Source organism: Helianthus annuus, chromosome 6, assembly GCF_002127325.2.
Source record: "Helianthus annuus cultivar XRQ/B chromosome 6, HanXRQr2.0-SUNRISE, whole genome shotgun sequence".
NCBI lineage: Eukaryota > Viridiplantae > Streptophyta > Magnoliopsida > Asterales > Asteraceae > Helianthus > Helianthus annuus.
In genome coordinates this window covers 19497196-19520172 of record NC_035438.2, presented here as the reverse complement: position 1 = coordinate 19520172, position 22977 = coordinate 19497196, and the positions used below count along the sequence as shown (strand labels likewise).

The following is a 22977-nucleotide window of genomic DNA, read 5'->3' as shown; positions in this document are numbered from 1 at the left end:
TCTTAATGACATGAGGCTGCTAATGAACCATCTTTAAGCTAAAAGTTTTGTAAAATAAAACCAATTGCACAAACAACAAATTAAATGCTGCTTATATGAAACACCTGACCTGACCAAACTATAGCTAACATCTTCAGCTAAAATTTCTGAACAGCTAATATTTTTCTCACCTAAATTACACCTCTTGATAACTAGGCCAAATCCTAAGTGGCGAGAAACCTTCTAATACAGAAGGATCACTCAGGGATGCGAGCAAAGCAAGCATCAATAACAATACATAAATATTTGTCCGATATGATAATGATTGATAGATAGATATCAACGAAAAATAAACTCTGCACATGAAAAGAAAATACAGTTCACATCTGATAGGAGTTCAAGAGTACATCGATTTTATGTACTCCAAAATGAAAATACTACCGACATCTAGTCAAACGAAACAGCAGAAAGTGATGGAAGTTTGTTTTCCAGCGAAGTAAAGGCAAGCTTGTTTTCTAGTGAAGTGAATGGGAGCTTTTTCTCTATTGCGACCTTGTTTTCCAATGAACTGAACGGGAGCTTGTTTCCTCCTGATAGATCCTACAATCCATACATACATACATATAGTAACACGTCAATGATAAACTCGAAAATAAAAATAAAATTAGTAGCTGTGTAAACATACCACCACTTCCACCACATTATTACTGTTTCTCAAGGGGCTGCAGTTTTCCTTTGAATCACACACAACTTGTTTCATCGTCTTCTGCTTCATTTCCTTTGAATCACTGCAGTTTTCAGTACTCTTGTTTGTGGCGGTTAACGGAGTGTGCTGTTGAGAAAGCTCCCGGTAGTTTCCACAAAGAGTAAATATATTTTGGATACGTAACTGCCTAGACGAGGCGGTATCCGGGTCAACGCACTCCGACTCAGATCCTGCTGCGGTTGATAATGAGTCAATATCGAACTTAAAAGCTGAGACGGGTGGAGGATTCGTGACACACACCATCTTCTCCTCGATAACATCTTTCTGCACTTCTTCTACTTCTTCCTCATCCTCCTCAAACACAGTGCTCAAATACGATTTACCCGTTGAACCGGGGACGAAAACATCCTCATCATTCTCTATATAGGATACCCGAGAATCGCCTGTATGCTGTTATTAGCAGCTTTTTGGTACTCTCATTTACTACCAATCTCCATATCGAGTGACTTGTCCAGATCCATCGACTTCTCCATCCCCGGATCCTCGTCAGCATAAATGTCGATCAGTTTCTTAGCGAAACCGTTTCCTTCCAAAGAAAACGACGATGAAAGATTTCTGCTTTCGTTTTCGTTTCGTTTTCCCTCTCGGGAATGAGTCAGTTCAAATTCGATCTCTTCTAAACGTCGCCTGAGAGTTTCGAGTTCGTCGGTAAGTCAAACGGGGTGTTTGACCTTGGAGAAAACGTAACAGGAGTGTTGACGATGTTTGGCTGTGAAGCGGGCGTAAAATTGTTTCTGTAATTCCCTCTATAATACGAGCTATATGAATATGGGTTTGCTGTTGGAGCAAACACATCTGAAGCCGTTCGTTTGAATACGGGCCTGTAACGCGGGGTAGCTAGGTCATAACTATGGTGCACCCTACTTCCTGGAATGGTGCAGCTACTTGCTCGGGTCAACTGTTGGGAGACTAAACCGGGTTGATACTTGTTCCTAGATGATAAAAACGAGCTTCGATCCTGGTTAACAATGTTCGGAACTACATAAGTAGATGTTACAGGGCAAGCCCGGATAGGATTTGGCACCAGGGTCTGATTGTGGTCGATGGAAGGAGTTTGAGGAGCCGGGACCGGGACCGGGTTCAAAGGTGGAACACCGGTATCTTTACCAACATTTTTGGAATTTTGTCGCTCGACTTTCCAGAAGTCGCTTTTTGGCGAGACAATGATCGATCCCGCCACTGCCATTGCCCCAGTAGATACATGGAGCGAGTGAATCACAAACATAGCAGTAGCACTGTAATTTAAAGAGATTGGTATAAATCAAAACAAGATTATACTATAATACTAATCTAGAACGCGTTTGTTACTATTAGAAAGAACAATTAAGTTAATTATGTAATTACCTGATCACAGTGAGTTTGTTTTGGTGTCGAGGAGAAGGGAAATTTGATACAAAGGTGTCTTGAATGTGGATAATCTCGACACGCCACCTGTAACACAAACAACATATTATTAGCAAAAAGGTAAACAAACACCGCTAACACACTGTTCAGACTCCACTAACGTGTCATACTTGCAAAAAACGGCAATATGGGCCGTGTATGACACGACAAAAAATAATCATATAGGTCAGATGAAACCAAATCATACGAGCGGTACGACGATGTGACGCCAAATACATATGACACGTATGATGTGACGACAAACCCATATGACCTTAGCTGCTTAGCATCATAAATCATTCTATTATTATCATCTATGTTATCTTTAAATCATCATCATCAGTATATCCCACCAATAGCAAAGCTAAGGTGAAGGTGAGATGTAGACAGCCTTACCCCTACCCTGTAGGAATAGAGAGGCTGCTTCCAGTGAGGCCCCGGCTAGATTGTAGTTTTGCATCAAGCCTTGGAAATAAGGCACAAAACACTCAACAATTGAGACAAACGCCGATTAGGGCATGTACCTCCTTGTCTTTGGGCTATCAACGCAACCACCACATGATGCACGATTAACCATCCCCTATTTTAACGTTATTTTCACAAAATTAGTAAAATAACGTTAAAATTAGTGCACATACAATTTTTAACGTAGCTTGCTCCGTTCCATCTTCTTCCGCTCCATCTCGACGACGCGGTGAGCCATTTTCTGACACTCTTCTATCTTTTCACTAATTCCCGCTTCAAACATGTCGTTAACCTTGACGTTAATCTCCTCCTCGCTCTTTTTCCCTTCTGCCTCTGCAAGTTTCGCCTTCAGACTTGTGATTTCTTCTTCTTTTTTCTGAAGCTGTTTATGCGCTTCATTCTTCTCCTTCTCACGTATCTTATTCTCCATTTGCAGCTTGCTAATGAACTGATGCATAGCCGCGATTCTCGAACCCAACATCACATCTGACGAAGACGAATCGTCTCATTAGCCGTCCTCCGAAAGTTGGGACGTCAAGAATTATCTGCACACAAATTTCATTCAAAGTCATTTTTCATAATTAAAACTTGAAAAGCAAGCAACAAGATATTCAAACAAACAAACAAACAAACCATGCAGTGACTCCTGGAGCTTCTTTCCAAAGACATCAAATCAAGTTTGAATTCAGAAAACGATAGTTGACCTCAAAAGTCAAACGCACCTCAACCTCGCACAAACTGCAGAAAAATATGCCATCTTCACTTGTTTGGTGTTGAGAAGACTCCTCTTCTGAACTCAAACAATGACACGTGAGAGCACGAGGAATCAGACACAAAAACTACCATTAACAAGACGGTGACAACGTGGCATTTACAGTTTTAGACCTCTCATCATTCGCGTCTTTAGTTAGAGATTCTCCACCATGGTTTGACCCTTCTTTTCTAGCATCTGTTTGGCTGTTGGGGGTTATACAATACTTTCTGGACTTGAAAACCCCTGCATCTGCTGGATCAGCACCAGCACACCAAAATATACAAGCCAAATGCACATGTAATCTGGTAAGAAAATAAACAAGTGACTCAAGCTTTATATATAGTATTACGATCTATTACACTCACTATTGAACACGTATAAAACACGTGACATGACAAATGTAGAACAAGCATTAAAACATGTGACATGAATGCAGTCTGTGATCACATACCTATAGGTCTATATAGAGTATTACGATCATGTGAGAACCAGTAAATATAAACAACATTATGAAGCACTTTAACCAACAAGTAGCCAAGAACAATTAATTAAAGTTTTATTGCTAAACCTGTTCATTAAGGCAATTTATCAAACACTTGGCAGGCGTATGCACATGATGCGAAATTACCTCAAACTCAAATCATCTCAAACAATTAGACCTAAACACAACACGAAATCAAAGACCTAAAATTCATTTGACAAAATTTAACATGTTAAAAAAAAGTTTTTACATAATACAAAGTAAGATATAGAATCCGCATCACTAAAACTCATTTTGAGAAAATTTAACATGTTAAAAAAAAGTTTTTACATAAAACAAATTGGCAATTCAATCAGAATTATGATGAATTCGTTATAAACTACAAAATCCAGATAAGGTAACTTGAAATCAATATGAAAACTAGAACGAGAAAGATCAAGTGTAGAATGAACCTCACCGATTCACAGGCGACATTCACAAAGAGCATAATCCTTCGTTGTGTAATTGTTATGGCTATACAGATCGTGATTTCTGTGGTGCAGATCAGGTTTTAAATACATACAGCATGTGTATTTGAACAGAAAACGTGAAGGACGGACGGCGGCGAGAGGTGGTTGCGGCGGCGGTGGGGAAGGCAGAGGGGAAAGGACGGTGGAGGAGAGGTGGTGGCGGCGGCGGTGGGGAAGGCAGAGGGGAAAGGACGGTGGAGGAGATGTGAACGACCTAATTGAAACTTTTCAAAATGACAATAATGCCCCTCCGCGTTTTTTAGACTTAAAAAATTTGATCTATAATCTCAGCCCTTGATTAAGTTAATCCAAGGGTGTTCCCCGGTTCCCCACTTTTTTGGTGTTCCCCAATGAACCTCACACTATATATATATATATATATATATATATATATATATATATATATATATATATATATATATATATATAGAATTGCGCTAAAATAAGAACCACCTCGAGTTGTAAGAACCGTGAGAACTTTTTGATCCGGGGCGAAGTGGACCAAATTTTTTTTTCATAAACGTAGATGCGAGTATTATAAACGCATTTGTAAAAAAAATTCAAAAAAAAATGTCGTGTGTGTAGTTTTGAGCACCACAAGTTTGTGTTTACGGGTACCGTAAATTTTCCGGTAAGGTTTACGGTACCCGTAAACACAAACTTGTGGTGCTCAAAACTACACACACGACATTTTTTTTGATTTTTTTTTTACAAATGTGTTTATGTGTTTATAATACACGCATCTACGTTTATGAAAAAAGTTTTGGTCCACCTCGCCCCGTACGGTGTAGTTCTCATGGTTCTTACAACTCGAGGTGGTTCTCATTTTAGTGGTCCCATATATATATATATATGTTATATCCACCTGCTACATTAACTATTCATATGGTAGATCCTCACATCAAATTATTTTATATATAGCAAAAGGAGCAACATAAATCCCTCACCAAAACAACTTCCTATATAAATCATTGATTCCTAAATCACTTTAACTGTTTTGTTATGTATACGATGATGGTGTGGCAAACCACCGTTATATTCTGTTATGTCCACAGCTATGTTGTCAAAAGCCCTTCGGGCGCACGCCTAGGTTTTCTGGAGAGGCAGGGCGCAGGGGAAACGCCTTGCAGCCATCCAGGTGGTCCGGCGAGATTCGGCCAAATCCTGAAAGTTATGCAATTTCTGGGCAAACTTGTCTGAAACATCCAAAATTGGCCTAGAACCAGCCTAAATAATGTCTAAAACCCCAAAAAAATGGTGTGTTAAGCGCATAGTTGTCAATAGCGGCTATAGCGATCGCTATAGTGCGCTACGTCGCGAAGCGATGTAGTGTCGCTATTAGGGTCATAGCGACTGATAACGAGAATAGCGGCAGTTAATTTTTTAATATATCTAACAATTAAATATAGCTATACAAAATAGCTGGATTATAGGTTTTTGTTAAACATACATGTACTATAGCATATATACCACGGTATTTTGATATAATATACATATAAAAATTTAAAAAAAAAAAAAATTTTAGTGTATCGTTATTTATAAAATAGCTGCCCGCTATTTATCGTTATTCGCTATTTAGCATATAGGTACCTTATCGCTATTTGTCGCTATTCGCCAATAACAACTATGGTTAAACGCCTAGCGCCTTTGACAACTATGGTCCACAAGAGATATATTGGGCCACATTACAAAGAGTGCCCCGCCTCAACTATCATCAACACAACACGTTTTGAGCGCAATGATTGTAAATGTAGATGAAATGAGAACTCCGCAGTTAAGCGTGCTAAGGTGAGAGCAGTAGTATCACTCGAGTTGCCAAAAACAAATCCGTGACCTCTAGTGGGCAAAACAGTCAATATTGGTGATACGAGCGGTAGGATGTCATGTGGATTCTATCTAACATTTCTCTTAAAATTTGATACTTGCTATACCTAGTATATAATAATTACTGTCAACAGTCAAATATATTACACAAACTGAGTTTGTAGGTGCTAAATAAACAATGTGAGTTGAGGTTTAAGAAATTACTTGGAAGAGTGACCAAAAAGAGCAGGTGAGGGTTAAGGCGAGCAAGAGATGAAAAGTTTTGTTTGGTGAAAAACTGCCATTGAACCGGTTGATCGCTTTCGCTGCTGCTGCTGACGGAACGCACCGGTTGGATTGAGAATGTGAATGTGAAAGAGATGATGATGAGGAGGAGACAGAAACAGTGGCAGTGGCGGATCCAGTAACTTTTTTTATGGGGTGCGGAATATTTTTAAAAATTTTAGAACCCTAAGGTATATAAGTAAAAAAACTGGTTCGTATCGGGTCGGGTCGGGTCATGTAAAACAAATGAACATCAAACTAAATTTATATAATCATCAAAAACATGTCAAACCTTGTTACAAACATAATTAAAACGTCGACGCGCTACGAGTTTTCATTTTTTGAAATCTATCCAAAACATCATTTAAAATTAAAATTCTTAAGCAATTCTTTCTCTATATAACATAAGTTTATCGCTCCATAACATAATGTTTCAAATTTAATTTTAATTTTCAACTATTCAAGCCCTAGAAATCATAACGTAAGTTGTAATCACCCTAAAAATATATAAACAACATAATCTAAAAATATATAAACAACATAATCACCCTAAAAATCATCTAAACAACCATAAACAACGTCAAAACACACAAAATTTCAAACCTATTTAACAACTTTATTACCCTTTTTTTCTCCTATAATATCAACCAAAGTCATCAAAATAACAAAGAAACTTACCCGTGTTCGGATTCCGGTTAGATTTGATGTCAAACAACGGTGGTATGGTGGCTGATTACGGTGGTCGTCGGCTGCTGGACTGTTGTCGTTGGGTGATGTTGTTCGTTGGAGTGCAGGGACGCAAGAGAGAGAGAGCGGGAGAGAATTTCTAAAGGTTTTGGGCTTTAATTATTTTATTATAGTTTGAAATATTGGTGGGTTTGGTTAATGGGCTAAAACTTAGTGGGCTAACTAGTTAGGAATTATAAGTGGGTAAAGGTATGGGTATTTGGGTTTAGTTAGTTAGGTATTAAAAGTTATATAACTTAGGTAGTATTTTTTTTAAATAGAAGTTTACTAAAAAAATATAAAATATAAATTGATAACACTTTTTACCTAAGGGGTGCAGACGAAAAATTTCAAGGGTACGGTCGAAAAATTCCAAGGGGTGCGGACGAAAAATTCCAAGGGGTGCGGACGGGATTTTCGACGGAAATTAGCACTAATTTTTTTTTCCCGGGGGGTGCGCCCGCCCACCTTAAGGTGGGCTTGGGTCCGCCCCTGGACAGAAAAGAAGCAGCTCCGGTGATGAATAACGGCGATTCAGAACCGCCTTTGTCATTGCCGATGAGAAGAAAAGACTTCACCGGAGGAGACTGACCTTTTTTTCATTCTCTAGTGTGTACTATCAAGGCGTTTAATGTAGGGTTGTTCACGAGCCGAACCGAACCGATCTGACTTTTGCTCGTGCTTGGTTCGTTTACAAACCGATCCAAACCGAACCGAGCGTTTTTTCAACCGAGCCAAAGTCGAGCGAGCGTCTTTCGTTCCGAGCATTTTTCGAACGAACGTCGAGCGAGTATCGAGCGTTGCAGAATAAACAAGGAAAGTGACGATGGGAATGCTAGTTATTAGAATAAAGTGCAGTTTTCATCCCTGATGTTTCGTCCAATAGAACATACGTAAAAAATTAACAAATAACTAGGAATACAAAAACACTCAACTAGTTCTATCGAGATTAACTAAGCGGGAAGATAAATTGTCGACCTATTGAAACATACCCTTGTTCTATCGGAAGTTTGAAATTGAATGGATCGATTGAAGCTAAACCCTTGAGAGTTGGCTTCTTGGTGAGTGGCGATGGAGAAATTGAATAACGATGGCCAATGGGGGTTTTGATTAGGGTCTTGCACTTCTGAATCAAATAGCGGGTTGAGACTTGAGTATTGATCGATGTTTCACATTTTAGTATTTGAAATTTTGACTCAATTATTCAAATGGAGATTTAAGTATTGGATAATGGACTAGCGGTATTGGATTTCAATTCTACTTACTTAAATGAGCTCTATTTAGATCTTGGACCAAACATTATTAATGTTGGTTTCTAGTCATTTCATAAACAATGATACACACACACACACACAAACACAAATATATATATATATATATATATTTCGGATTGGAAAGTTAAGTATCTTTCCTTTGCGGGTAGACTTCAGTTGGTGATCTCAGTCCTGTCAGCTTTCTATGTTTACTGGGCCTCAGTTTTTATACTTCCGGCAAGTATAGTTAAACAGCTTGAGCAAAAATTAAGAAGTTTTCTTTGGTGTCAAGGCCGTATTGTTAAGGGTAGAGCAAAAGTTTCATGGAATATCGTTTGCTTACCAAAGAAAGAAGGCGGTTTGGGAATTAGACGCATCACTGACGTAAATAAAGCTTTAATGGTGTTCCATATATATAGCATTCTTTCTCGTAGACGGTCTCTTTGGGTTGAATGGGTGTACTCGTATCACTTGCAAGGTCGAAGTTTTTGGGATATTCCTACACAACAAAACAATTGTTGGAGTTGGAGGAAATTGCTTCAACTAAGACCAATTGGTCGAAGTTTCTTTGTCTCTAAAATAGGTAATGGCGAACACACGTTTTTATGGCATGATAAGTGGTGTGATCGGTGTCCTCTGAGCTCGTATATTACCCCTAGACAAATGAATAGAGAAGGGTTAAATATCTATTCAAAAGTGGCTGATGTTATCCATGAAAATAGATGGGCTTGGCCCGATGCTTGGCGAGACTCGTTTCCTATTTTGTTTCAGCTGAATCCGGTTTCTCTAACGCCAAATAAGACGGACATGATTGTGTGGGAAAAGGATCCGAATGTTACAGAAGATTTTTCTACAAAAACGGCGTGGGATTCTCTGCGAAACTCGGGTCAAGTGGTGGATTGGTATAGAATGGTGTGGTCGTTATTTTCCATTCCGCGACATGCTTTCTTATGCTGGTTGATTTGTCGAAGGAAGCTAGCTACTCAGGATCGGATTCAAGTATGGAATAATGCAGCTGGTAATATGAATTTAATGTCTTGTCTCTTATGCAACAGGGGGCTGGAATCGCATGAACACTTATTCTTCGAGTGTCCATACTCCAACAAAATTTGGTGTTCCCTTCGTACAAAAGTTGTCATGTCTCCGATTGATGGAAAATGGGAGGATGTACTAGCATGGATAATTCCGAATGCAACATCTAAGTTAGCGATTTGGGTAATTCGAAAGTTAGTGGTTGCCGCTATTGCTTATTTTGTGTGGCAAGAAAGGAATGCTCGATTTTTTAATAATCAGTTAAGGCCGCCAGAGAAGTTGGAAGAACAGATTACAGAGACAGTTCGTTTGAAGTTACACTCGTTTAAATTCAAGATGAACGATCGGGTTACAAGATTGTTGAAGATTTGGAAGATTTCATCGTTGGATGAAGCTGATAGCACCTAAACATCTAGCAATCTTTGGTGTTTTAATGTTTAATGTTTAGGTGTTGAGTTTGGTTGTCGTTTTGCTTTTTTTTAGCTTGTTTACATTAGTGTGGCATGTCACACTATTGAACTAGTTTGGCATTCAGCCATTCTACTTGTTTTATTTGATAGCAATACAATCACCGGGGTATACCCTTTTACCAAAAAAAAAAAGAGTAAATTACAAGTTTTGTCCTTTATGTTTACATCAAATTGCAGGCGCTGTCCTTTAGCGCAAAAGTTGACAAGTTTTGTCCTTTATGTTTCAAAATCTTGCACGGCTTGTCCTTTAGGCCAAACCCAGTTAGATTTTTTGGTTAAGTTTGATCATGTGCCTTGCACATAAGGGTATTTTTGTCATTTCATTATCCAGAGGCTATTGAGTAAAACAATTTATATTAGAAGGACTATTGTGTCAAATTTAAAAGGATATATGAAAATTCTGCAGACTCTCCCTCTCTAAACTAAACACAAGTCTGCACATTCTCTCTCTCTAAACTAAACGCGCTCTCTCTCTCTCTTCTAACATGGCGACGGTGATGGTGGTGATCCGGCGTGACGGTGATGGTGGTGATCCGGCGTGACGATGGAGGTGGTGTGGTTGTTTTAGGGGCGACGGTGGAGGTGGTGTCGTGATCCGGCGGGGGTAACCTGAGAGAGTGCAAGGGGAAATCCGTCGTTGCGCCGTCGTTGGAGTTATGGTTTGGGTTTGGTGTATCACCGGATGGATATCACCGGCGAAGTTATAGTTGGGGTTTGAAAAGAAATGGATTACGGTCACAGATCCGGCAAAGTTATAGGTGTGGCGGGGGAGGTTGTGGTTTCAGGGGAGGTAGTGACTCTCGTCGTGTACCACCGTCGCCGTGAAACACAGTCGTCGACTCTCCGTAGAGTGAACTTGTTACTGTTGGTATGAACAAGTTTTTGTATATAGGAATAAAATTAACTCGCCAATTAGTGTTTACCCTTGGTTATTTACTCTTAAATTGATGTTTGATTTTGTTATAATTATCAATATTTACTGTAATCATGTTCGATATACTGATCCTGTGTAGTTTTTGACATAAATCAATGAATCTATTAAGATATTGTTGATTTGAATGCATAAGTCTAGAACAGTCTACTGGCTCTTCTTGATGCAGAGGGAAGGGTTGAAAAAAAATTGTTTTATTTTAATGTTTTTAATTTTTGTACACATCAATCCTTAGAGATATGTTATTTGCACAATAGCCCCTGAGTAATGAAATGACAAAAATACCCTCATGTGCAAGGCACATGATCAAACTTAACCAAACAATCTAACTGGGTTTGGCCTAAAGGACAAACCGTGCAAGATTTTGAAACATAAAGGACAAAATTTGTCAACTTTTGCGCTAAAGGGCAGCGCCTGTAATTTGGTGTAAACATAAAGGACAAAACTTGTAATTTACTCTAAAAGATAAATCGAGCCAACCGAGCCGAACCGAACTGAGCAGACCTTTGCTCGTGCTCGGTTTGTTTACAAACCGAGCCGATCCGAACCGAGCATTTTTTTAATCGAGCTGAATCGAACGAACAAATTTCGAGCATTTTCCGAGCGAGCATCGAACGAGCTCGAGCGCCGAGCAATTTTAACAGCCCTAGATGTTATAAACTACAAATTGGTCAACGTGCGGACACACCATGACAACCCAAGAACAACTCGTTTAGCTAATTGTTTTCGCAGGTTCGATCTAGATATGACCAAAACCAAAGAAATTCGTGTTAAGTCAGAAATTCGTGTATGAAATTAAGACACTCAGTGTGAGTCAAAACAAACCTTTCAACATAAAAATTAAAATAAAAAATGGAGATGCGGGGTATCGATCCCCGTACCTCTCGCATGCTAAGCGAGCGCTCTACCATCTGAGCTACATCCCCATGATGCTCAATCATCTTTCATTATTTAAAATTTGACATAACACATTTAGCTATGTGTTTTCATAGTTTCAGTCGAGATATGAAATACGAGTCAGAAATTTACACCCTTAGATACGATGCCATGATAAAATAAACGTAGGTTAAGTGAGATAATTTATGAAACCGTACGTTGTGATGCATATATACCACCTCACCATTCGATCAATATTCATTCAACTTTTTCATTCAACACAAAGTCAGTCATCTTCCCAACCCAATTCATACTGTATATACCACCATTGCTTCAGGTGTCAGTCATCAATGGCATATATATATAAAATCATAGTTTCAATCGAGCAGCCCATGTGGTGTCTTAACTTAATAGCCTCATTCATCAATATAAATCTGAATCTGAATCTATTAAACTTTTTATTTAGTTTTCTAGTTACAGGAAGGATTTTATTGTATTAAAAATCCTTACCTTTAAACTGCCATTTTATTGAGAAGAGATGAACGTTGACTTATAACCATGATTATATGAGACATAAACTGCCAGTAGCCGCCATGAAGGAATTGAACCATGTGTGTGTGTGTACAATATACACATACACATACACATACACATAATTATGAAGAGAATATGCCAATGTTTGAATTAGACAACTAGTATATTTTTAATGGTTTACTTGCCTAGGGGAAGGTTCATTGGGGAACACTTAAAAATTGGGGAACAGCGGGGAACCGGCTCAAACGAACTCCGATTGAACTCATTCCAGCGGCGTTGGAACCGGCTCGTCGAACCCTAACTAAGATCTTTTAACCCTAAACCCTAAATCCTAACTCCTAAACTCTAAACCCTAAAGCTAAAAAAATAAGGCTAAAACCTAAGATAAACCGTACAATCTAAACTATAAACCCTAAAAACTAAACCCTAAAGGCTAAACCCTAAGCTAAACCCTAAAGCTAAACCCTAAAGCTAAACCCTAAACCCTAAAGCTAAACCCTAAACACTAAATCTAAACCCTAAAGCTAAACCCTAAAGAAAAACCCTAAAAGCCAAACCCTAATATATTTAGGGTTTAGGGGTTATGATTTAGGGTTCAGGGTTAAAAGATCCTAGTTAGGGTTCGACGAGCCGGTTCCAACGCAACTGAAATGAGTCCAATCGGAGTTCGTTTGAGTCGGTTCCCCGCTGTTCCCCACTTTTTAAGTGTTCCCCAATGAACCTCACACTACTTGCCTATTATATAAAGAGACATCATATGTTACATTTTACATAACCAGATATGTCTTCCATGGCTACTCTACTTATTATTTTGGGTCTCCTTGCTTCGTTCCTAGATACAACAGGTTCATATCTCTCTTTCTCTCTTAGCGTTTTCGTTTTTTTTTTTAATTTAAGGAAATAACTACATGGTCTTAGGGTCCGTTGACCTTTCATCGACAAAAAGTTCTTTTGATTGGGGTATTTATCGCGGTTTATTTAGTACAATTTGATATTTAAATTGTCACGTTCAAGTAGTTGAAACCAATTGTAAAAAGGTACTAATTGTCACATTTGAAGAATCAAATATCATTGCTAGAGTAGTTGAAACCATTTTTCATTCATTATGTTATATAATGTAACATTTTATAAAAACAACCCGCAAAACAAAAACACTAAATGACTTATATAGTTAATCTATCTATCTATCTATCTATGTAGAATCACAAATTGGAGTAAGTTATGGAATGTTTGGCAACAATCTTCCGTCAGAGACAGATGTCATAAGTTTATATAACTCAAACGACATTAGGCTGATGCGACTTTATTTTCCTAACCAAGCCGCTCTACAAGCATTGAGGGGATCCAACATTGAGGTTATGGTAGGGGTCCAGAATTCAGAGCTTTCATACGTTGCTGCAAGTCGTAACAATTCATTTGATTGGGTATGGAGAAACATTGTGACTTATTCGGATGTCAAGTTTCGTTACATATCAGTTGGAAATGAGGTTAACCCGTCTGATGGCACGTTGGCTCCATTGGTGTATATTGCATTGACCAACATCCGTGAAGCAGTTGTGTTTTATGGCCTCGGGAATCAAATCAAAGTTTCAACTGCGATTGACACGACCTTGATCGGAGCCAATTATCCTCCGTCACAAGGTGCATTTAAGGCTGAAGTTAGGGCTTACATTGACCCGATCATCGCATTCCTAGTCGCGAACAATGCGCCATTGTTAGTCAATGTCTTTCCATATTTTAGGTATGTTTTTCTTCAAGATAATCATAAATATTCATAACTATACTGTTTTATTGTTTGTTGAGTAAATACAAACAAATAAAGGCCTATTGAATAATGGTTAAATTAGATTTTAAGTCCGTGTTATTTTTTGTTCCTTAGTTATGTGGACAATCCGGTAGACATATCGCTAGCGTATGCTACTTTTACTTCTCCTGGTATCGTAGTTCAAGACGGAGCACTTGGATATCAAAACCTTTTTGATGCAATTGTAGATGTGGTGTACTCAGCATTAGAGAAAGCTGGGGGGCCCTGGGTAGAAATCGTGGTGTCTGAAACTGGATGGCCATCAGCTGGTGCATCTGCAGCAACATTTAATAATGCACGCACATACTTAAGAAATATGGTTGCACATGCGCGATGGGGCACACCTAAAAGGCCAGGAAGAGCCATACAGACATACTTATTCTCCATGTTCGATGAGAACAATAAGGAACCTCAGATCGAGAAAAACTTTGGATTGTTTTATCCAAATCAAACAACAAAGTACAACCTCTATTTCAATTGATCCAAAAAGGGTTCGAGTCGATTTCGAGTTGGTTTATCATGTTCTTGATGAACATAAAGCGTACTTCGGAAGGTGAATTTGAACATTTTCCATGCTTAATGATGTATTTGTATTTTCTTATTTGAACATTTTCCATGCTTAATGATGTATTTGTATTTTCTTGTATGACTACAATAAATTTAAAAATAAAAAGCCGAAACATTAGTGGGCGTTGGGCTCATGAATGTATGAGAATGCTTATTTTAAGTATTGAGTGACTTTTTTTGGTGTTTAGTTAGGATGGATAAAAAATGAAAAACCAATAAGAACTAAAAAAATTAAACGGATATATAGTTTATTAAAAAATAATATATATTTTTAATATTCTTTAAAAGTCTGGCAAAATTCTAGCATATTAAGGGGCTGTTTGGCAATGAATGGTTAAGTGCTGAACCAGTAAGAGATCTAAATCATTAAGAGCCTGTATAATGTTTAACCGTTCAAAGGCAAATGTTTGACCAATTCAGATTAAAGGTCTTAACCATTCAGACTCTGTATAAATCTTAACCATTTAGAGGCAAATGTCTGAACCATTCAGACATCCGCTCGTGAAACAAACAGTCTGAACCATTAAGTGCTAAACCAGTAAGAGAACTTGATGCAAGATTATCTCATAATTTGAATTTTAATCTTTTTATTTAGTTGCCTTTAATCTTTTTATTTCGTTGCCTATTTTGTAGGGATTTATATTTCCTAGTTTATCTTTTTTTTATTCATTATAAGTTAGGTTCTAGGGTTTATGTTTTAGTTAGTTTTTGATTGATTATTGAATAGAAAGAACTTTGTTCTTGAACTTTTGGTTCGATTTATCGTCTTTGATTATCAATTGTTCTTGAGCCATTTGGATGCATGCGAAATTGCATCAGTTGGTATCAGAGCTTTGGTTTTCAAATGGCTCTACGCGAAGACAAGTGTTTTCTTGTTCGAAGAGTCGCCGATCGAGGCATCGACAAGAACATTGGTGATTCGTGTGTTCGTGGAGATCGATTAAACCGTGACCGTAGATCCGCCGGTCGAGGCAACGAGATCGGAAACCGTGATCCACGGGATAATATTAAAATCAAAAGACTCCGACAACGAGTACGAGATCTTAAAGAGATCAAACGACTTCGACAACGAGTTCAAGATCTTGAAGAGATCAGACGGCTCCATCAACGAGTCCGAGATCTGGAGTTGCAACGGGATACGCGCAAGACGGAAACCGAGTCGACCACCGTCGTCTGGGACGAAGGTGGCGATGGAGAGGAGCATCCGTTTGGCCGTTACCCACCCCGATTCTACGAACCAATTTATCATACGAATTTGTCAGAAGAGGAATCTCGATTCGATGAAGATGGGATTGAACCCGATGAGGAAGAATGTATGTTCGTGCAAAAGGTTCTTAACGGGACTATGATTCAAGAGAACAGGTCGATGAACGAAACGAATGATAATTATCATGAGTCTGCATTAGGTATGTTTAATTTTTTGCATAAATGTGAGGTTGTTGATAATGGATCTCCGGTGAGCGATCCGATGAGCCACGAGACGTCAAATAGTTGTTTGGAAACCCCACTTCCCATTCCGGGCTATGCGAAGATTTTCAATAAAGAACCAAATAATTCGGAATTTCAATTTCAAAAGGAAGATATTGATTTACGTGAAGAAAATCTATACTATCTATTAAGGGAGCTTAGATGATGACATAGAATTGCCTACGTGTCAACTTCTCAGGTATGCCACGTAGTCATCGCTGATGTCATAATTATGATTTATTTATATATAATCTGATTTTATATATTATGAAAAATTAATGTTTTTTTAGGAGCCAAAATTTGAAATGCATAGGGAGTTGTTTTTGGCCATTTAAAGCACATCAGAAGTAATCATATCAACTCTTTCTTTCTTCTCTATTCAAGATCACAGTCACATTTCTTTTTTCTGCTCTATTCAAAATCACAGCTTCATTCTTCTCCTCCTACCGAGCAATATTTTCATCTAGGGCTTCAAGATCCGCACCATCATCAGTTCGATTTCACTCTCTTGGTTTCCTCAAGCTGCCACCTTGTGGAAGCATTTCACACCTGTTTTAATTTAGGGTTTACAATAAGTAACCCTAAATTTGATGGCGGAGCAGTCATCTACGCTTACACCCAAGGGGTTCAACTGACGACTTCAGGTATCATTACTGATTATATGTGGTTGCGTTGTTGCGGTTGTTGGTTTTAGGGTTAACTCTGTTTTCGATTTTACCTATATTTGTATGTGTTGCAAGTGTGTGTGAGAGAGAGAGCGAGAGAAAGAGAGATTGTGTATTGATTATAGAATTGGTGATTTTAGATCTTCTGTGCAACGATTGCTAAACCAATCATAAGTTTATTGAATTTGCATCGTGTTTTGGATGTTTTTCGATTTGTGGTTAAAAAAGATTTGATTTTTAATATGCCCATGGGATTATTGTTTAGGCAAAGCTATGGCAATTGTTGTGCAACCTGCTAAAGATCCGAGAACGAAGAAGAAAGCAGTGACGATGAAACGAACAGTGGTGATTGGGTTGGGTGTGGTATCCCCTGGATGGTGGCAGTGGCATAAGTGAAATCGAGTCATTCAGCTGCCAATACTTTCCTATGGTAAATATTATATTATATTGCTGCAATCTATTGTTATTAAAACTGCTTGGTACAGTTGGATACAAGAATATGATGTTTGGGATTTAATAATTGATTATTTATAAGTTTTTTTTTTGAATAAGTTGGCTATCCAATTACAATAAGCAGTTGTAATGATTATTTCCGAACATTGTTGGTCTAATTGGAGTTGCTTTCGGAAAATTACAGGGGAAATTAAGTCGTTCTTAGGTGATGGATGATTTATCAATTTATCTTTGTTTTAAGCCTACTTTTTTCCTTTGTTTTTTTTTTTGTTGGGTATGATTTATAAGTAGTTACTAAAATCGTTTTCCCTCATGTTTTGGTATGATTATGTTCTATATAAAAGATGTAGGGTCATTCTTTTAAAACTGTTATTAATTCTATTAAAACTCTCGTGTGCTATTAATTCTATTAAAACTGTTAAGAGGAGTTGTAAAGCCAGATTGGTTTAGTTTTACTACTATGATATGTTAAAAGTTTTCATATTTTCATTCTTTATTGTGGGCATGAAACCGACTTTATCAAATTTTATTATGTAACGGTTTGAACTCAGGATTATGTAATTTTGTTGTGATTTGGTTGAAATTTATTTATTGCATGTGGCGTTTTATCTTACTTTGAAGTTTGGTTTATTTAAAAGCTTTATTTGTAGTAGTTTGCTGTATTTTAGAAATTAGGGTTCTAATTGGGGGTTTTTCATTACATGTAGTGTTTGCATAGAGCTCTGCAGTCAACTGTCTTCTATCAGGTACAAGATCTCTGTTTTAAAATTGCCACTGCTTATTGTTGATAATTAAATCTGATTGATGTCTCTTTCGTAGAGTTTAGGTCATGAAATTAGGTATTTAGTTAATTTAAAGATCCTTTCTATTTGCTCAAACTAATTGATGTCTCTTGTGTAGGTAGACTGGATCTGATGTAATACTGTTCACCAACTTCGATTTCATCTTAAAGGTATGAACCATCACATTCAAAACACTAAATTATGTTTCTGATGACTAATTTTTATTCAATTTCTCCTGCATATTTCTAGGTTTCCAACTTTAGATCATCTATAATTTGGGTTTCTAAAAAATTTGTAGTAGCAGAATTGTTCAATCGCTTGTCTAAACCTTATGAGCATGACAAAAATTCTGGATTTCTTCAATTGCTTATGAGCACTGGCTCCTTGAGTCCTCTTCAATTGCTTTTGTATGTTCATTCCTTTATCTGATTTCTTTTATTAATGTTGCAGTTAGGCTTTTTTTGCATATCATATACGCATCATCTTTGTAGTTAATCAGTTACCCAAATTATTGTTCTTGGTTCTTGATGTTTTTTATGGTTCTTGATTTCAGAGATAAAGATTGAAGCTTTAGGTATTATGGATATGTTACAGTGGGGAAACAGTAAGAGACTGAGATTTGTAAATGTTAAGGAATCAACGGTTATGATTGGAAAATCAGATGGAAATAGAATTGTTGTGAAGAAAAAGATCACATCTCAACGTGTTGATTGAAGGGTTGTAAATGAACAAGATTCTCATCATCCTATTCCTCCTGTTCATTCTTCATCTCCTCAATGTATAAACAGGTAAAAAAGTTATTAAAATTTATTTATTATTATTTTTGTTATTTATTTTCACTCATATTTAGCTCAAATTGCTCTTAATCTTGTGTTTTCTTGATTTTGACCATATTTGCCCTTTGAATCTAGCGATGGAGGTAGAAGACATGTGTGTTATTACTCATGTTCAAGATAACCTATTTCGTGTTCATGTGAACAAGAAGAGAGGAAGACACAAAGGAGGTGTCAAACACAGTTCAGATGATACAGGTTCAGGTGTCAAATCTGTATCATCTGAACTGTGTTTGACACATCCTTTGTGTCTTCCTCTCTTCTTGCTCACATGAACACGAAAGAGGTTATCAAAAAACATGAGTAATAACCTTACGCTCAAAATTTTTGTGTATTAATTGTCATTAATCAATTGTGAAACGGTATCCTTTAGTGTTGTTTTCGCTAAAGTTTGAAACGGTATTGTTTAGTGTTACTCCACCTTCAAGGAAAGTCCAAGGAGTAGGTATAATTATAAATTTTTCCTTCAAATTCTTTCTAACAAAACAGTAGAAACGTTGTTGATTATGTGATATTTTTTTCATTTTTTGTAGCTATGAGAAGGTTTAAAGCTATTGAATGGCTTGAAAGTGTAGTTAGGCCATTGGGGATACCAAAACAACCATCAAACTTTTTGATAGGTTAAAGCTTCATGTTTTCAACAAGTAATGGTTGTTCTATCGTAAAGACTTCTGGTATGGATCTTAACCATAAACTGTGATTTGAAACCAAATATGGTTTTTGAAACCAAACATGGTTTTTGAAACCAAATATTGTGAACCGAACCGATAAACCTGATTTTTTTAGGTTTTGTTAGTAGAATAATGTGTACTCTATGCTGTGATTCAAATTGTTTGTTTACTCGCTGGTATGTTATAACTCTTTTGGTGCGAATTTTTTGAATGTTTAAATTGAAGTTTTGGAGTTTTTAGGTTTTGTTAGAATGGATTAGGTTAAGTAGGATAATAATGTGTTGTTTATATTGTCATTCATGGTGTAAAACAATGTGATTAGAGTAGAAGTTCAACATTGCTATGTTGTAACTTAGTTTCAGTTTGAATCTGTTTGTGTGTTTCCGAGGGCTTTTTTAAGCAAGGCGCATAGTATAAAATCTAACTTTTAGGTGTTGTAGACTGTTTTAGGCTGTTTTAGGTTGATTTCTAGGCTTATTTAGGTTGATTTTAGTCTTCATTAGGGTTTTTATTGCCATCTTTTTGCTGGAAATTAGGCGGAAAATCATCTAAATTTGAGTCTGACTGTCTGAGTGCCTAAAAGGTGAACTGCGCTGTGTGCTTCTCTGCCTAGGCGCGCACCTTGTATGCTTTTGATAACTATGATGTAAATGAGAGTGAGTAATTCAGGTACTTTGTGTCTGTTTTGCAGTTCTTTCAATCTTATTTTTATGATATGGATGAGTTTTTGAACTGCATTGGAGTTTTTAGAATTATCCAATCTAATGTCATGTGTTTATTGTCATATATACAGGTTAAATATGAAAGAACCACCACTGTCATTTGTTTATTCTCTTTTTAGATTCTATCTCCGTGGCATATATACAGGTTATTTTCATATTACGGAACAATGTTTTTCACTTAATGTATGGTTTCATTATTTATATAGACTTGTGTATTGATACTTGCAGCTGTCATGGAGAATTTGCGAGTGTGGGTACTCAGACATGTTTCTAAACGGATTGGTGGGTGACGGATGAACCTTTATCTAAGAAATGCCCAAATTTGTTTCTGAACAAATGGTCTAGAAATCGAACTCTGTTTGGGCTCAATTGACCGTGAGTATTTAATTTTGCCATGAATAAATAGATTTAAATTTGTGTTTTTTTGACTTCATTTGTTTAAAAAAAACACAATTGTAGATTCATTATAACTGGACAATGATGCACGTGAAAATCTTGATTCCATGATTGTTCCATGTTGTGGAGAATTAAGGGAACTAAAGGGTGGACACTACCATAAGATCATTGAGACCACAGAAAATGCTGGAAAAACACTCTTAAATGACTACACGGTTAGTTTTCTCATTTTACCTCAACATGGTTTCATAAAATTACTTTCTTGCCCGTTATACGTCATATTCCAATCTCAGGGCTATAAAATTACTTTCGTGTTCACCTTTGTTTGTTATGAAAATATGTTATTAAATAAACGTACTTATATTAAAAGATATAAACTTGAGTCTATAAGACTACCATATTGAGTGCTGCTGCCACTAATGGAGCTTTCGACTTTAGCCCTAGAATATATACAACTACCAAACAATCTTAACATAATCCAAATTGAGAAAAAAGTTACCCAGGTTTGTTGAAACTGTTTGGCTTCGAAAATTGTTAAAGGAGAAAAATAAATAAAGATTAAACAGTGTTAAATCTAAAAGTCTAAAATGTTAAATCAAACATAAACTACAATGTTAAATCAAACATAAATGAACAAATCTTCATGGAACACTGTCTCTTTATCTTCAAACTCATAAAAAGAAATAAAAATAAACTGTGATAAGAAAAATTAATATGAGCATCCATATAAAGTATTAAAAAAGTAACAATTACATATAAAAAAGAAAACTAATCAGACACTTAAACTCTAATAGCAAGAATCAAGAAACTTTAACTTCAACTCCATGGAGCACTGTACTTCTCGATGTATGTCATTGATCTTTCTCATGAACTCCAGGTCCCTATCTCCACACTCTATATTACTCGCAACACACAGGTCATGAACGGAAGTAGTCGACATCGCCCTCAGGTCTCTCGAAACCTGGTCTCTTGTCAGCAGACCAACTTGCAGTCCGTTATAACACTTCTTCAAATCTTGAAGAGTAGACCTATCAGCCAAAATTTGCTCTTCGATTTGTTTAATAAAGCGTTGCTTGAAATCGTCAGAATATGACTCCATTTTAATGTATTTATAGGAACTAAGGCAAAACAATAACAGTTGATCTTCGGCTTTCAGTCAATGATTCTGGGTATGATGAAACAACATTTGAATTGGCAAAGGTATTATATAGAATATGTAACAGCCCAAAGGTCAGATTTAAATTCAACCATTAAATAAAAATTTTTATTTAAAAACCATGTACATTTAATGATTTAATGGGAAAACGTGTATATAGGAGATGTCTCTTCATTTACCCTATCATGGGAAAGCAAGTAAAATTAAATATCTAGAAAACCAAAGAACAAAATTTAAACCTTCAAAAAAGGTTATCATAATTAGTACACATATGTTCATTTACCCTATCAAACATTTTACACACTATAAAGGATCGTTATTAGTTTACTTGAAAACATCAACACTTCATTTTTAAAAAAACCGTTCACCCTAAAACAAACTGTCCAAAAACACTAACACTCTTTCATAATGGCAAGCAAAAGCTTCTACCACTGGTCTGAAACTGCCGATGTTAAAATTGAATTTTCAAGATGGTCACTTGAAGAACAGAGAAAAGATGAAGAACTCAACAAAAAGTTGCTATGGTGAGTGATAAATTTTATAAGCAAACCTGGAGTGGAATTGCACTGTTGGATGAAGTTGTCTGTTCTACTCCATCAGAGTTTAAAGAAAAAGCAGAAGAGTTTATCACACATCTGCTGAAACAGGATCAGAAGACCTGTGATATGCTTGCTGATCTGCAAATTAAAACAAATAATGAAATTGCATGGAAGAAGGCGAGAGTCATAGATATCCTAGGAAGTGTTTATTGTAATGTGTAATTTTTAATATTTTTCAAAATCAGAATTTTGTAATACTATTTAATATCGAATGAAGAAAATTCAAAGCTTCAAAATCAGAATTTTGCAATTTCACTTTTTCCAGTTTCAATAATAACAAAGTACAGCCAAAAAGTTGAACTTGAATGTGAACTTCATGAAATGCATAGATCATGCTGATGACTCACTTCACAGGTACATAATTTCATATAATTTTAAATAATAAAAAATACTAAAATTGTTTATTATTATTATTTTTTGGCAGTTACAAAGTGTTTATAAATCCAAGTGTGAGTGATGTGTTATGTACAGCAACAGCTGAAGCACTTGCAATGGGAAAAATTGTAGTTTGTGCAGACCGCCCTTCAACTGACTTCTTTAGGTCATTTCCCAACTGTTTACATATAAACGTAGGCTTACATTCAATGTTTACATATGCATAGTGCTCAACTCAAA

The 22977-nt window shown here is 36.7% G+C and overlaps 3 protein-coding genes and 1 non-coding gene across 4 annotated transcripts; 2 read left to right on the top strand and 2 right to left on the bottom strand.

Annotated features, from left to right (window-relative positions):
* Nucleotides 1-1346: 1346 nt before the first annotated feature.
* LOC110944497 lies at nt 1347-3050 on the bottom strand. The gene is made up of 4 exons (XM_022186160.2): nt 2886-3050; nt 2653-2708; nt 2090-2176; nt 1347-1980 (listed from the first exon to the last, which is right to left on the bottom strand). The coding sequence occupies exons 1-4, from the start codon at nt 3048-3050 to the stop codon at nt 1362-1364; spliced, it is 927 nt and encodes a 308-aa protein (XP_022041852.1). The 3' UTR covers nt 1347-1361.
* Nucleotides 3051-9067: 6017 nt separating this feature from the next.
* On the top strand, nt 9068-9844 carry LOC110944498. Its single transcript, XM_022186161.2, has one exon. The coding sequence runs from the start codon at nt 9068-9070 to the stop codon at nt 9842-9844; it is 777 nt and encodes a 258-aa protein (XP_022041853.2).
* Nucleotides 9845-11690: 1846 nt separating this feature from the next.
* On the bottom strand, nt 11691-11763 carry TRNAA-AGC. Its single transcript has one exon. It is a non-coding gene; the product is annotated as a tRNA-Ala (tRNA).
* Nucleotides 11764-13037: 1274 nt separating this feature from the next.
* Nucleotides 13038-14532, top strand: LOC110863829 (lichenase). The gene is made up of 3 exons (XM_022113101.2): nt 13038-13092; nt 13448-13988; nt 14127-14532. The coding sequence occupies exons 1-3, from the start codon at nt 13038-13040 to the stop codon at nt 14530-14532; spliced, it is 1002 nt and encodes a 333-aa protein (XP_021968793.1).
* The last annotated feature ends 8445 nt before the right edge of the window (nt 14533-22977 follow it).

What these genes read in the sequence shown, in the direction of transcription:
- LOC110944497 (XM_022186160.2), bottom strand. Translation starts at nt 3,050, where the DNA reads ATGCATCAGTTCATTAGCAAGCTGCAAATGGAGAATAAGATACGTGAG. An exon ending in GATAGCCCAAAGACAAGGAG is followed by an intron (nt 2,177 to 2,652) that starts GTACATGCCCTA and finishes TTTGTGTTACAG; the next exon opens with GTGGCGTGTCGAGATTATCC. An exon ending in AACAAACTCACTGTGATCAG is followed by an intron (nt 1,981 to 2,089) that starts GTAATTACATAA and finishes TTTAAATTACAG; the next exon opens with TGCTACTGCTATGTTTGTGA.
- LOC110944498 (XM_022186161.2), top strand. Translation starts at nt 9,068, where the DNA reads ATGAATAGAGAAGGGTTAAATATCTATTCAAAAGTGGCTGATGTTATC.
- LOC110863829 (XM_022113101.2), top strand. Translation starts at nt 13,038, where the DNA reads ATGGCTACTCTACTTATTATTTTGGGTCTCCTTGCTTCGTTCCTAGAT. An exon ending in TTCGTTCCTAGATACAACAG is followed by an intron (nt 13,093 to 13,447) that starts GTTCATATCTCT and finishes CTATCTATGTAG; the next exon opens with AATCACAAATTGGAGTAAGT. An exon ending in AATGTCTTTCCATATTTTAG is followed by an intron (nt 13,989 to 14,126) that starts GTATGTTTTTCT and finishes TTTGTTCCTTAG; the next exon opens with TTATGTGGACAATCCGGTAG.